General features: G+C 45.6%; 1 protein-coding gene across 2 annotated transcripts in view; it reads left to right on the top strand.

Moving 5' to 3' along the window:
- Positions 1 to 2,554: 2,554 nt before the first annotated feature.
- LOC122920766 (inner centromere protein) overlaps positions 2,555 to 16,211 on the top strand; it is a 29,420-nt gene continuing 15,763 nt past the window's right edge. For both annotated transcript variants that reach the window (XM_044270485.1, XM_044270484.1), the window contains exons 1-9: positions 2,555 to 2,699; positions 9,904 to 10,048; positions 11,878 to 11,985; positions 12,656 to 13,416; positions 13,502 to 13,550; positions 14,191 to 14,218; positions 15,141 to 15,237; positions 15,807 to 15,840; positions 16,031 to 16,151. In XM_044270485.1, the coding sequence (XP_044126420.1) occupies positions 9,912 to 10,048; positions 11,878 to 11,985; positions 12,656 to 13,416; positions 13,502 to 13,550; positions 14,191 to 14,218; positions 15,141 to 15,237; positions 15,807 to 15,840; positions 16,031 to 16,151 (1,335 nt within the window). In that variant the 5' untranslated portion in view covers positions 2,555 to 2,699; positions 9,904 to 9,911. The remainder of the gene's footprint in view (positions 2,700 to 9,903; positions 10,049 to 11,877; positions 11,986 to 12,655; positions 13,417 to 13,501; positions 13,551 to 14,190; positions 14,219 to 15,140; positions 15,238 to 15,806; positions 15,841 to 16,030; positions 16,152 to 16,211) is intronic.

Genomic DNA, 16,211 nt, shown 5'->3' with positions numbered 1-16,211 from the left:
GGCACAATGTGGGCATAACTACTGTGAGGGGGCACACATCTGTAAAAAACTACTGTGAAGGTTGTACAATGAGGGAAATACTACTGTGAGGGGGTACCATTTATTTTTAAGTATTGGGGGGTGCCAAAGAAAGGACCCGCCCTAGGTGCCAAACACCCTAGGCAAGCCACTGGATACAGCCTCTAGCCTGGATACAAGATAAGATTCCGCCTCTAGCCTAGATACAAGATGAGATACGGTCTCTAGCCTAGATACAAGATGAGATATGGTCTCTAGCCTGGATACAAGATGGGATTCGGCCTCTAGTCTGGCTACAAGATGAGATTCGGCGTCTAGCCTTGATACAAGGTCAGATACAGCCTCTAGCCTTGATACAAGATGATATATGGCCTCTAGCCTGGATACAAGATGAGATATGGTCTCTAGCCTGGATACAAGATGGGATACGACCTCTAGCCTGCATACATGATGGGATACGGCCTCTAGTCTGGATACAAGATGAGATTCGGCCACTAGTCTTGATACAAGGTGGGATACGGCCTGTAGCCTGGATACAAGATGATATATAGCCTCTAGCCTGGATACAAGATGAGATACGGCCTCTAGCCTGCATACATGATGAGATATGGCCTCTAGCCTGGATACAAGGTAAGATACGGCCTCTAGCCTGTATACAAGATGAGATACGGCCTCTAGCCTGGATACAAGATGAGATACGGTCTCTAGCCTGGATACAAGATGAGATACGACCTCTAGCCTGAATACATGATGCGATAAGGCCTCTAGCCTGGATACAAGGTAAGATATGGCCTCTAGTCTGGATACAAGATGATATACGGCCTCTAGCCTGTATACAAGATGAGATACGGCCTCTAGCCTGGATACAAGGTACGATATGGCCTCTAGTCTGGATACAAGATGAGATACGGCCTCTAGCCTGTATACAAGATGAGATACGACCTCTAGCCTGCATACATGATGAGATCCGGCCTCTAGTCTGGATACATGAGATTTGGCCTCTAGCCTTGATACAGGATGAGATACGGCCTCTAGTCTGGATACATGAGATTCGGCCTCTAGCCTTGATACAAGATTAGATACGGCCTCTAGCCTTGATACAGGATGAGATACGGCCTCTAGTCTGGATACATGAGATTCGGCCTCTAGCCTTGATACAAGATTAGATACGGCCTCTAGCCTGGATACAAGATGGGGTACGGTTTCTTATTTTTCTATAAGTCACCGGACATTCTGGGAGAGGTTATTAGTATGAGATAGAAGTCCATAATCTGAGTTCTTTGAGGCATGGGTATCACAGACGGTAAAGTGCTAAAATACAGATGAATGCTAGCCATGTGCCAAAGTATTGTGGGACAGTTATCAAATTGGTGTAAAGTATAACTGGCTTAGTTGCCCATAGTAACTAATCAGATTCCACCTTTTATTTTGGACAGCTCCTTTGGAAAATAAAAGGTAGAATCTGATAGGTTGCTAGGGGCAACTAAGGCTACTTCCACACTGGCGTTTCTGGGTCCGCTTGGGAGATCCGTTTCAGTGATCTCACAAGCGGCCCAAAACGGATCAGTTCAGCCCCAATGCATTCTGAATAGATAAGGATCAGTTCAGAATGCATCAATTTGGCTGCGTTTGGTCTCCGTTCCGCTTTTGAGGTGGACACCAAAACGATGCTTGCGGCGTTTTGGTGTCTGCCTGACGATGCGGAGCCAAACGGATCCGTCCTGACTTACAATGTAAGTCAATGGGGACGGAACCGTTTTCACTGACACAATATGGTGCAATTAAAAACAAATCCGTCCCCCATTGACTTTCAATGTAAGTCAGGACGGATCCGTTTTGACTTAGACTTTTTTTTTTTTTAAAGAATAATGCAAACGGATCCGTTCTGAACAGATACAAGTGTTTGCATTATCAGTGCGGATCCGTCGGTGCAGATACAAGACGGATCCGCACCGAACGCAGGTGTGAAAGTAGCCTAAGCCACTTCTACTTTACACCAGTTTGATAAACGACCCCCATTATCCGGGCCACTGCACTGTGTCTGCAACCTGCCAAATACCAAGGGGAGATTTATCAAAACTGGTTTTAATTGCCCACAGCAACCAATCAGATTCCACCTTTCATTTTTAAAAGGAGTTCTGAATAATGAAAGGTGGAATCTGATTGGTTGCTGTGTGCAACTAAGCCAGTTCTTCTTTACAGCAGATCTGACAAACCTCCCCCAGTACTCCCAGTGACAGGACGGTTACAGCCGCGCTGAAAGTCAATCGGGTAAAGAACCCCAGCGGCTTCAGCTATATATACTGGCCAGGAACTGCTGCTGCCATTCTCGTAGTGCGCCACCTTGTGACAGGCACCGAGTATTTACAGGCGGTGATTATCTAACGTCCCCTCCCCTCTGGTGCACAATAGAATGGAATATTTTGAGCGACTGCTCTTCGTCACGTGACCGAAGCGCATTTTTCTGTCGTGGGCCTTCTGTCCGGAGACAAGGCGACTCTATGGTTCCCTAGCTCCTCCCCTGCGACGTCACCTCACCTCTGGCTGCAGCCGTTAGGATTTGAACCATTTGAACGGTTTGGGCGGGAGAGGAAGGAAGGTCTCCAGAGCCGGGGAACTAGAGACGCGGGATAGAAAGCAGCTACGGGGAATTGTAACTCGGGGGACCGGACACGGGAGAGGTAAGGGCTCAGGAGCGGAGCACTAACCCTTGTTACATTATCGTGCGGTCAGGCGCTTTGTTCCCCGGGGATTTACTTATGGCGCAGCCTGTTCACCGGCCGGGCCTGCACCGCGCTCGGTGTAGTGTGAGGACTGGTTACCGAGGAGCCTCCGCTATGTACAGGGGGGGGTTTGCTCCGTGTAGAGCTCCCCTCGTGTATGGATACAGTGCACATGTACACGCATGTCAGCTGGAACCTGCCCATAGGCTTTTTTTTTTGTGGGTCCGTTGACTTTAATGGTTCTGTGTTTGCGGCCAAGAGTAGGACATGTTCTGTGTAATGGATGCGGGCAGCACATGGGTCATCCGTGACCAGACAGGCCGTCCATTTCAGATTGACCTGGGTCTGACACCCAGCACCCTCACAGGTGCCAAAAACATCTGACCAGGAGGTGGGCCCACACCAGTTTGATAGTGATGACCTGATCTGAGGATAGGTCTATGGGTGCTTCAGTCCTGCAGAACCCCTCTAATTAAGGTGACTGTAAGCCCTAGGTAAACATTGGGGGTACACATAGATAATATGAAAATACAAGTAAAGGGGGCGGGGGGAGAAGACACTGCCCACAAGAGCTTACAATCATCCTGACATGATGTCATATTGGGGGGGGGCAAACGAGAATCTAACACGTTGAATTTGATGTGCCCCATCCTTTTGTTCTCAGGTGACTCATTAAAGGGGCATATCACTAGGATTGTCTGATAGGTGCGGGTACCACCTCTGGGACCCGCACCTACATCAAGAACGGAGCGGGGGAAGGTGGTGGCTGCAGGACCCCAGGTTCAGACACCGCCAATCGCTTTCCCCATAGAAATGGATTGCGGCTGCACAGTGTGATCACCACTTTTAGGGATCTGTCCTTGGTGTAGGTGCGTGTCCCAGATATGTCCACGGTGTCTGAGGTGGGGATACCCCTTTTAAATGAGAACTCTAGCCCCAGCTTATCACTCTGCACCTGCATGCTCTGCCAAGTATATAGAGGGCATCGTGAGGGATAGCTGGCGCCTGGATGAGTGTTTGCCCAGCAGCTAGTGAGGGCATGTGCACGAACATGGAGGGACACATGCATGTATGGCTGAAGCGTGACCCGTGACTTTCCGACCGGAGGATCATAGCGGCTATTCTCAGAAAATCGTTCCCTTATGAGCTAGCATCCTACGGGGCAGTTGTCTTGTGCTTCGGATGTGTTTCTGTAGCTTTGTGTCGCTTACTGAATTGTGATACTTTGTTATTGATGTTGCTTTGTCTCATCTGAGAGCCGGGATCTTCTCGTTGAATTGATGGTTTTTATTTTCTACTGTGGTTGTTAAACGTCCAGGCAAGGAGATGACGATGGCTGGCCCTCCATCAGACGGGCAGATCAGCAAGCGATTGTCAGGAGGGAATCGTTCCTTCCCAGCAATCGCTGGCGGAGTAGACTGCTGATATTACACGCAGCGATCTCCTCGGCAGCGTGTTGAGAAGTGCTCGCTATGCCATCGCTTGTCCTCATGCTGTTTGCCGGCGGCAGGTCGCTATTAGACAGCACCATCTGCTACGGGCAAGCGCTGATTTTTAAGCATGCTTAAAAATCAGAATTGCCCGATGAACGAGCGTTTGCTTGTTCATCGGGCAGTCGGTGGCAGTAATTACATAGAAACATAGAATGTGTCGGCAGATAAGAACCATTTGGCCCATCTAGTCTGCCCAATATATCTGAATCCTATGAATAGCCCCGGCCCTATCTTATATGAAGGATGGCCTTATGCCTATCCCATGCATGCTTAAACTCCTTCACTGTATTTGCAGCTACCACTTCTGCAGGAAGGCTATTCCATGCATCCACTACCCTCTCAGTAAAGTAATACTTCCTTATATTACTTTTAAACCTTTGCCCCTCTAATTTAAAACTGTGTCCTCTTGTGGTAGTTTTTCTTCTTTTAAATATGCTCTCCTCCTTTACCGAGTTGATTCCCTTTATGTATTTAAAAGTTTCTATCATATCCCCTCGGTCTCTTCTTTCTTCCAAGCTATACATATTAAGGTCTTTTAACCTTTCCTGGTAAGTTTTATCCTGCAATCCATGTACTAGTTTAGTAGCTCTTCTCTGAACTCTCTCTAGAGTATCTATATCCTTCTGGAGATATGGCCTCCAGTACTGCGCACAATACTCCAAGTGAGGTCTCACTAGTGATCTGTACAGCGGCATAAGCACTTCACTCTTTCTACTGCTTATACCTCTCCCTATACATCCAAGCATTCTGCTTGCATTTCGTGCTGCTTTATTACATTGTCTTCCCACCTTTAAGTCTTCTGAAATAATTACACTGCAAGATGATCACTAACAAGTGTTAGCGATTATCAGCCACTGTAATACAGCCTATAGATCAGTAGGTGCTCTGACATGTGGCACCTCCACACATCAGCTTTTTGGCAGGTGCCAGTGCCAGAAACTAAGGCCAGGTTCACATCGCTGTTTCGTTTTCCCGTTTTCTTCTAATCTGTCAGAAAACAAACAGATCCTAGTAAGGGTCCGTTCACATGTCTGTTGAATGGGTCCAGATCCCTTCCGTAATTATGCGTAACAGTTGCAGACCCATGCATTTTCAATGGGGCCGGAAAAGATGCAGAAAGCACACAGTGCGGACAAGAATAGACATTTCTATTGCAGTGCTGGCTCGGTGTTTTGCGGATACGCAATTTGCGGACGTGTGAATGGACGCTAATTATGATTATCTTTAGTTATTTTGCACCAACATATTCTGCAGCGCTTTACACTCAGGAGGTTCAAGTACAAACGGTCATAAATAACAGCTGCAAACAGGGCAACCATTAAACCAAGAGGACTGTGAGGGCCCTGCTCACAAGAGCTTTACATCCGTTTTAGCCATTTCCTTCAGAGATCTGTGTGTTTCTTTTTTTTTTTTTTTTTTTTTTTAGACCGAATAAAAAAATACTATGGCTAGGCCTTTTTTTCAGTCTAAAATAGCGTGGCTTAGGCTAAAACGGATGCAAAATGTGCACAACTGAGCATAACGGATGCCTAAAATAAAGGATTATTTTTCTGTTCTTCTGATGGTTCAGAAGAATAGAAAACAAGACCGTAATGTGAACCCGGCCTAAGCAGTGGTGGGGCTTGAAACGACCCCTTGACAGTGTACTGCAGCTCCGCTCCCATTAGATGAAGAGCACCAATCCCCCGGTGGCTGCTATATTCGGTTCCAGGGCTACACAGCGACGTGTCGCAGAGAAGTCGTGGTGTCGCACTGCCACAGTGGCAAAAAATCCATCCAAGTTGGATTTCTGTCTGACTGCTGTAGTGACGCCATGAAGTTACATGACTGACGTTTGACACGTCGTGGTGTAGCCTTAGAACTGAATATAGCAGCGGGTGGGAGATTGAGGCCTAATGTTGTGTGACACTCCTCGCCATGTAGTTGGGACTTATTGTTGTGTAGTCCTAGCCCAGGACTGCAGACGGCAGCGGTCATTTACTAAAGACGACCATTTTTCACACTGGTCGCATGTAAGCCCGCAGGCTTTACTAAGAGGCTCAGGTCTCTGACTACTGTGGTATGTTCATGTACTTGACCACCTCATGGACGTCTTCCCCGTGCTTTTTTTTTATTTTGGATTCTCCTGACCTGTGTTCCCCATGTATCCCTCTGGTTTATCTCCATCCTGTATGTAGCACCAACCAAACCCATGTTGCACTTCTTCTTCCTCTGCTCCACCTCCGCCCCTAACATCTGTATGTGCAGTTATACAGGGTCCATTCCTTGAAGGAAAATGGGTATATCATACAGATTGAACTTGCAAAATCCTGGTGCACGAGGAAGTAGCCACTTCATAGAGGAGCGGCTTGTGGACGTGTAGAGGTCAGGGCCAGAGGTGACCTCAATTAGCACATTGGGGGAGAAAAGTGCAAGGGCGTATCTGGGTGTCGGCCTTGAATCAATGACCGCAGGGCTCGGTGAATTAGCAGGCTTCATTCCAGCATCAGGGAAGATGCACAGCCAGCATAAGAGACTGATGTCTGCCTCCCTGCTGAGTGTTGGTCATCATGCAGTGTGAACAGTGTCCTCTGATCTCATGACGTTGTACTCGTCTCCCTGTTCCTTCCTTCATGGTAGAGGATGAGAGGACACGCTCTTATGTTTGTATTGCAGTCATTACAGTACTCGTATACTGTGGCACAAGACATCCGTATGATAAATTATCAATAATATAGTGGTGGTGGTCTGACACCCAGCACCCAACCACTGATCTGCTTCAGACAGCAGCACCTGGAACTGTACAGTGTACGGAGCTGGAAGCAGACGGCGCCATACACTATGTAGTGGCCATGCTGGGGTACTGCAGCCCAGCTCCCACTCCAGTGAATAGAAGCTGAGCTTCGGTGCGCTGGAAACTACGATGTACGGAGGTTTTTGCTTCTGCATCATACACTGTTAGTGTATGGTGTCTTGGCAGCCTAAAATAGTTGATCATTGGGGTGTCAGCCCCTCTGATCTAATATTGATTACTTTTATCTTGTAGCCCAGAGAATCCCTTTGAAACGGGTTTTCTTGGAGTTTAATGGGGTTTTGTGGAAACTAATATGGCTGCTAGCAGCCTGTCCTAGAATGAGTGCTGGGCTGGTTGCCACCACTTGCAGAGCTGCACAGGGACTTGACTACGTACAGTCCTGATCAAAAGTTTAAGACCACTTGAAAAATGGCAAAAAATCATATTTAGCATGGCCGGATCTTAACAAGGTTCCAAGTAGAGCTTCAACCTGCAACAAGAAGAAATGAGTGAGACAAAACATTTTTTGAGCATTCAATTAATTGAAAATAACGATTAAACTGAAACAGGCTGTTTTTCAGCTGATCAAAAGTTTAGGACCATATGCCTTTAAAAGTCCAAATCTGTGCAAAGACGTGGATTCATTGTCATTTTCTGTCAGGTAGTCGCACGTTGTGATGGCAAAGGCAAAAAAACTCTCGTGGTCGGGTTGTTGAACTGCATAAGGCTACTTTCACACTTGCGTTCGGAGCGGATCCGTCTGGTATCTGCACAGACGGATCCGCTCCTATAATGCAAACGCTTAGATCCGTTCAGAACGGATCCGTTTGCATTACCATGAACAAAAAAAAAAATTTTTTTTTTTATTTTCTTCTTCATGGTAATGCAAACGGATCCGTTTTGACTTTATATTGAAAGTCAATGGGGGACGGATCAGTTTGAAAATTGAGCCATATAGTGTCAAATTCAAACGGATCCGTCCCCTTTGACTTCCATTGTAAGTCTAGACGGATCCGTTTGCCTCCGCACAGCCAGGCGGACACCCGAACGCTGCAAGCAGCGTTCAGGTGTCCACCTGCTGAGCGGAGCGGAGGACAGACGGAGCCATACTGATGCATTCTGAGCGGATCCGCATCCACTCAGAATGCATTAGGGCTGGACGGATCCGTTCGGGGGCGCTTGTGAGAGCCTTTAAACGGAACTCACAAGCGGATCCCCGAACGCAAGTGTGAAAGTAGCCTAAGCAGGGTCTCTCACAGCGCGCCATCGCTGCTGAGGTGGGACGCAGTAAGACAGTCATTTGGAATTTCTTAAATGATCCTGAGGGTTATGGAACAAAAGTCAAGTGGAAGACCCCAAAAATTTCCTCAGCACTAAGCCGGAGGATCCAATTGGCTGTCCGTCAAGACACTGGATGATCCTCGACCCAAATTAAGGCCCTTACTGGTGCTGACTGCAGCCCTATAACCATCAGACGGCATCTGAGACTGAAGGGCTTCAAAAACAAAAAACGTCTTCAAAGACCTCGTCTCCTTGAACGCCACATAACTGCTTGTTTGGACTTTGAATGAGAGCACCAAACATAGGGCATTCAAAGGTGGAAGAAAGAGTTTTATTCTCTGATGAGAAAGAATTTAACCTTGATGGTTTCCAACGTTACTGGCATGACGAGCAGATCCCACCTGAGATGTTTTCTATGCGCCACAGTGGAGGGGGCGTCATAATGCTCTTGTGTGCTTTTTTTTCCTTCAGTGGAACAATGGAGCTTCAGGAAGTGCAGGGGCGTCAAACGGCCGCTGGCTATGTCCAGATGTTGCAGAGAGCATTCCTCATGACTGAGGGCCCTCGTCTGTGTGGTAACGACTGGGTTTTTCAACAGGACAACGCTACAGTACACAATGCCCGCAGGACAAGGGACTTCTTCCAGGAGAATAACATCACTCTTTTGGCCCATCCTGCGTGTTCCCCTGATCTAAATTTGGGGATGGATGGCAAGGGAAGTTTACAAAAATGGACAACAGTTCCAGACAGTAGATGGCCTTCGTGCGGCCATCTTCACCACTTGGAGAAATGTTCCCACTGACCTCATGGAAACGCTTGCATCAAGCATGCCGAAACGAATTTTTGAAGTGATCAACAATAACGGCAGAGCTACTCATCACTGAGTTCATGTTTGGAAGTTGTATTTCTATTTGGGGTGGGGGGGTTAGGGCTTTTTTGGAGGTGTGGTCCTAAACTTTTGATCAGCTGAAAAACAGCTTGTTTCAGTTTATTCATTGTTTTCATTAAATTGAATGCTCAAAAAAATGTTTTGTCTCACTCCCATTTCTTCTTGTTGCATGTTGAAGCTCTACTTCGAACCTTGTTAAGATCCGGCCATGCTAAATAGGATTTTTTGCCATTTTTCAAGTGGTCTTAAACTTTTGATCAGGACTGTATTACACTGTTCTACACAAGATGGGACTGATATGTTCCTACCTATGATATCCCATCAGAGTGTAGTGAGCCCCCACCCCCATGCAGCTCTGCAAATGGAGGCAACCAGTCCTGCTCATGTTCTCAGACAGGTTGCTAGCGGCCATTTCAAATCATTCCCGAAAAACGTCTTATGACGACCAGCTGTCAGAAGAGGCTTCGGAGCTGCTGCATCTTGTTGGACCAGTGACATTATGTTCATTGCTTACATGGCCTTTTTGCAGCTAGGTCCCATTCAAGTGAATAGGGCTGAGCTGTGATAGCAAGCAGAGCCGCTATCCAATAAACAGCACTATGCTTGGTATACTGTGACAAGGCAGAAGCGCCTAACCTACCACCAATCTGAAAATGGGTCTCCTAAACCCCCTTTAATACAAGCCATTTAAATCTGGCCTAAGCTCTATTTCTACTTTCTCTACAGGTGCCACCATGAACGATCCGGAGAGCCTTTCACAGCTTCTGCAGGTTTATGCCCGCAAGACAGAGGATTTTTTTCGTCTTCTAGACAGCAAGCATATGGTATGGCTCCAGGAGATAGAAGATGCAGCCAGAAAGATGTTCAGCAGGTGGGTTTGGCAGCTTAAGATCCCAAGTAACTTAATCTGTTTGAGTAGCTGTGCTAATACAGGCCTCATGCACACGACGTTTTTTTTTTTTTTTTTAAGGTCCGCAAAAACGGGGTCCGTAGGTCTGTGATCCGTGACCGTTTTTTTTCGTCTGTGGGTCTTCCTTTAATTTTGGAGGATCCACGGACATGAAAAAAGTCGTTTTGGTGTCCGCCTGGCTGTGCGGAGCCAAACGGATCCGTCCTGAATTACAATGCTAGTCAATGGGGACGTATACGTTTGACGTTGACACACTATGGTGCAATTGCAAACGGATCCGTCCCCCATTGACTTTCATTGTAAAGTCAGGAGTCCCTTTTATACCATCGGATCGGAGTTTTCTCCAATCCGATGGTATATTTTAACTTGAAGCGTCTCCATCACCATGGGAACGCCTCTGTTAGAATATACCATCGGATTTGAGTTACATTGTGAAACTCAGATCTGACAGTATATTCTAACAGAGGCGTCCCCATCACCATGGGAACGCTTCAGGTTAGAATATACTAAAAGAACTGTGTACATGACTGCTGCCAGGCAGTCGGGGGCAGAACCCCCCCCCCCCCCCCCCTGTAGTTAACACATTGGTGGCCAGTGCGGCCGCCCCCCCCTCCCTCCCCTGTAGTACTGTAGATTCATTCGAGGCCAGTTGCCATGGTTACTTAGCAATTTCTAGAAGCATTATACTTGCCTGCGAGCTGCGATGTCTGTGACTGGCTGGGAGCTCCTCCTTCTGGTAAGTGACAGATCATTAAGCAATGCGCCGCACAGATCTGTCACTTACCAGTAGGAGGAGCGCCCGGCCTGGTTCAGACATCGCAGGTAAGTATAATGCTTCTACAAATTGCTAAGTAACCATGGCAACCGGGACTGCAGTAGCATCCTGGTTACCGATCGGAGCCCCAGCGATTAAACTGGGACTCCGATCGGTACTCTCCGCTGCCACCAATGATAGGGGGGAGATTTTATTAGGGAGGGGGGGGGCCCACTGGCCACCAATGAATCTACAGTACTACAGGGGAGGGAGGGGGGGCCGGCCGCACTGGCCACCAATGTGTTAAATGCAGGGGGCAGTCATGTACACAGTTCTTTTAGTATATTCTAACCTGAAGCATCCCCATCACCATGGGAACGCCTGTTAGAATATACTGTCGGATCTGAGTTTTCACGAAGATCCGTCTGTGTAAAAGTAACCTACGGCCACGGATGCCAATCTTGTGTGCATCCGTGTTTTTTCACGGACCCATTGACTTTAATGAGTCCGTGAACCGTTGGTCAAAAAATAGGACAGGTCCTATTTTTTGGACGGACAGGGATCACTGATGCGGCTGCAAAACGGTGCATTTTCAGTTTTTTTTGTTTTTTTTTTCTCTCTCCACGGACCCATTGAAAGTCAATGGGTCCGCGAAAAAAGAAAACGGCACAACGGTCGTGTGCATGAGGCCTTAGAATGACTAGACACCTAGCAGTAGTGTCCTACGTGTTCATCAGCTGTGAATTCCATATGGAATGACCACAGATTGGTGTATAGGCTTCTGTTACGTTCTTTGCTGACCTACAGCAAGGTTCTATAGGTACAGACTACATCACACTGCACCTATTTGGCTACTACAGTCTGGGGTATGACTTACCAAGTCTTCAGACAAAAGTAAGAATCTATCCTAGAGGTGGTGAAGAGAAGTAAAAACAACTTGCTTATGGGCAGTAATCTGCGTTGGTTATGTTATCTGCTTGTCCGTGTATTGCGCTATGCAGAATGTTTTCTAAATGCATGTGATTTCTGTTATCAGTGATTTCACTGCTGAGCCAGAGCTAATGCCAAAGACTCCATCTCAGAAGAGACGTAGAAAGAAGAGAACATCGATTGTGCCTGAGAATCGAGATCCCAGTGGGCGCAGGTAAGAGGAGCATTGGCAACTAAGCCTTGTGACTTAATACAGGGGAAAAATGTTTAAAGGGAACCTGTTACCTGGATTTTGGGTATAGAGCTGAGGACATGGGTTGCTAGCACATCCGCAATACCCAGCCCCCATAGCTCTGTGTGCTTTTATTGTGTAAAAAAAAAAAAAGATTTGATACATATGCAAATTAACCTGAGATGAGTCCTGTCCCTGCCTCATCTCAGGGACAGGACTCATCTCGGGTTCCTTTTAACACCTTGGTGGAGATTTTAATAAGCCAAATACACCAGAATTCTTTGGAAGAAGACTGGCATTACAAGCCTTGCCCCAGATGTAATATGCATTTTAGACACTTTGCACCTCGCTAGATGTTTCTTTTTTTTTTCCGATTTTTATTGAAATTTAGAAAAGGCTCTTAAAAAAAAAAATAAAGGGGGGGGGGGGTTTGTAGGTTGAAATGTACCAAATTGCATCAAAGCTTTGGCACACTATTGGTCTAAAGTAAACTAGACAAGGTTGTGTAACATGTCTAGTAGGATGCACCAGATCTTTCACACGTCATGAGCCACTATATTAAGTGTAGGCAGCTTAAAACTAGACCAGGCTGGTAGAAGATGATGTACCAAATTTAAGAGAAGATTAATAAATCTCCACCTTGTTTCTACAGGATATCCAGGAGGAAAAGTAGTGTCAGCTGGACCACATCAGTACGCAGGTTGTCTTCTCGAAATATAGCTAAACCACTAGATACATCCATTAAGGATGAGACCGAGCAGCAGCCTAAGAAAATGACAAGATCCAAGGCACAAGCCAGCATAACATGCATGCCTGTAGCTGAGAAACCACTAGAAGACACATTGATGCCTACAGACCGTGTTCTGCAGGTGAAGATTAGTTCAGAGGAACGTCGTAGTGCAGAGGTGCAGCTCTCAGAGGTGATTAAGTCAGTCTCTATGGAAAAAAATCCTCTCCTAGAAACTGTTGTTCCAACTTCCTCTGCACCACCTATCCCACCTGCTCCACCAGCAGTCTCTACTGATGAGCCATCAGCTCCTGTCACTCCTGAGAAAAATAGTCGCACTGCAGCCAAATTAAAGATTGCCGACAGCTCCACACCTAAGGTGCAAGCAGGGTCTATAGATCTAACACTTGACTCTCCTCCGCCTATTGCACAAGATGCAAAGCAGCTTGCTCTTGAACTGTCAAACTACAGTGTGACACCCACAGGGTCAAAATCTGACCGTCGGTCTGTCCGCCGTAGCATCGTTGGACGGAAATCAACCAGCTGTCGAGCATCTCTGGCTAACCAGTACTCTCTCGCTAACAAACGTGAAAGTATGACCAAAGAAGCCGTGCGTAAATCCATTCGCCGCTCAGTTTCACGGAAGAAAACTTCAGAGATATCAACTTCTTCTAGCTATAAGAGCTGTAAGTGTCCAAAGCATTGGTGCTGTATATGCAGTATGTTACCCCGCAGGTTTTATATCTTATATTATGTTTTTTTCCTTTTTAGACCAGAGCTCTGTTGAAATAGTTGATGACGAAATCACTGTGAAAATCAAGTAGGAGCAATTTCACTTTTTCTAACATCTTTTATGTAACTTTTATAGGATATGTACTGTCAGTTGTACTGTAGTTAGAATTTCTGTTGCTGAGCTGTGATTTTGGAGCACTGATGTACCCTTTACTTGCCCTTTCCCATAAGGCTGCCTTTATGGATCAGTCTCGCACTGGTTTTTGTATCCGTAGCTCTTAGAACTGTGCACATTGGCCCAAATTTACTGATCCTATAAGACCTGCATCAGATTTATCACAGGCTTAGGCTGGAGGATAAATCTAGTGCAGGGATAGACGCTTTTCATTGACTATACCAACTATTGGTTGGCTTACTTTGAGAGATTTTTATGCTAGAATTGCCCCCGAAACTTTGATACAAAATGGTGCATTTTTAGCTCCTGCCCCATTTCCAGCAAAGTATTTGCGTATATATATTTTATACAGATGTGGCGCAGACACTTTAGTAAATGTGGGCCATTTTTTTTATGCACAAAAGATTATATATTAAGATACCTCCCAATAAGCACAGTATAACGAAAGCCAAAACAAAGTTCCTCAGACTGCAGTGAAATATTACTGTAGGTGAAGTGTACACCTAAACTTGTACATTTCCTTTCTTCACACATATTATAACTTCTTTTACAGACCAGAAACTGCCCAACCTGTTGAGGAGGTAAGGACACAATTGTTTACATATGTAGCAGCAGTAAATGGTTAGTTGTATATGTGAATTGGCTATGGTTCTATCGACATTTGCTTTGGAGGCTCTGCCACGTTCCACCAAAACTATGAACCCTTGTGGTACAGGACAGACCCTATTGAGCATACTCTTTAGTACACTGGGATTGAATTGGGGCTCTTTCACACGAGCGTGTCCTTTGTGGGAATCGCGCTCCATGTGAGGGCGATTGTGGGGTCTGGACTACAAAAGCGCATGGCATTATCATGATTTACTAATGCTGTGTGCCTCTGCCTGACCTTTCTGTAACAGAATGATACTGACAGCATGATAAAGCCGCACACTTCTGTAGTCCAGACCACACAAACCCCCCCCCCCCCCCCGACAGTTCCGTCAAAAGTATCCATTTTTTTCTTAAAATAAACTTTCAGACACCTTGGTAGAACCTGATGGACTTCAATCAGTGTGGTCTATCTGGCAGTTTATACCAGAAAGCACAACACGTGTGAACAGACTCTTACTTATTTACTGGTCCTGAATTATGAGCAATGTTTTGCTCCTGACAACACAGCAGTCCCAGTGCTTAAATACCCTTGGCTCCAAGTGTATTACATTTTATACACAGATATCACAGCCGATTGTTAGGACATAGGACTACTGATCTGTTTACTTCAGAGGATTGTCTAGACTGGATAAATATCCATCTCTGAAGTATAAGTCTGTACAGAGTTAACTTTCTGGATGCAAATAGGATTTATAGCCACTGACTGCAAACATATTGGTGTCTAAATTGAAATCCATTATATTGAGAGATTGCACAGCCTTTTATTTACCTGGACCCTGCGCATCCCTTTAAATATTTGTCAAGCTCTTTGATCAAACGTGTAGTAATGTTGCACACTTGCCACTTTTCTAGGCCCCTGAAGACCATAAACGTTCTCTGCGAACACGGGCTTTTAACAAGATCGCAATTAGCAAGCAGGCCGACTCTGAGCCTCAACAGATGACTGCTGGTTGGTATCATTTTGACATGTTTAAGATATAATGCTTTCTTTCATTAGCTCTGAAAACTTAAAAACGTCTTATGACACATGGAGCCAGTGTTTGACATCCTAATGATATGTCATCAGTGTCCCACATGGGTCAACCCTTTAAAGGAGAACCCCCTTAAAGCTATTGTAGAGGTTATCAGATTAAATATTAATCCAACAGCTAATTAAACTGCATAATTCTGCCGGATAATGTCTTCCATAGCTTCTGAGGGTGTGCTTTGGAGAGTTAGGAAGCAGGGGTCCCTGTTTATGCCCTGTGTATGGGCAAACATGAAACCAGCTAGTAACTTGGAGTAACTGATTGCAGAGATGAAATCGGCTAAAAAATTTCAGATACAAAGGCCGGGAAGTTATTCCTCGTACACACACAGCTCCTTCTGAAAAATTGCCTGAAACAACAAACTTTAATGAGTTAAAAGTGAGAGTTATTTCTAATCAGATTCCCTTTTATTTAGGTGGTGATTTCAGAGAACTTAAATACCTTATTATAAATCTGACGTATATATTTTTTTTTTTTTTGCTCTTTACAGAAACTGTTTCAGACACGGATGATCAAACTATAAGGTAAATGCCTAAAGTGCCTTTGGCGTAGGAGGCAATAAACCTGATGAATTATTAAAAGCTGGGATTTAAGGGCCATTATCAATGACTGTTCTGAGGTTTGCCTTGAATTGTGCCTTTTTGCAAACTTCATCTGGGGGCCAATACATATTGGTGTATTGTAGCTTTATAAATGGTATCAATTCTCTTACAGCAGGAGGAAAAGTTATAAGCGTGCTATGGATGATCTATCTGATGGTGACCAATCCATTAATGAGCAAGTGAACTCTCCTCCTAGGAAGAAGACTCCTTCTCCCCCATGTCCTCCCAGTAAAGTAAGTTTACATCCTCTTAAAGGAAATGTGTCGCCAAAAATGTTATCTGCCAGTTAAAAC

Source organism: Bufo gargarizans, chromosome 10 (genome assembly GCF_014858855.1).
Source record: "Bufo gargarizans isolate SCDJY-AF-19 chromosome 10, ASM1485885v1, whole genome shotgun sequence".
NCBI lineage: Eukaryota > Metazoa > Chordata > Amphibia > Anura > Bufonidae > Bufo > Bufo gargarizans.
Note: the sequence above shows the minus strand (reverse complement) of the source record. Positions and strands in the feature narration are given on the sequence as shown.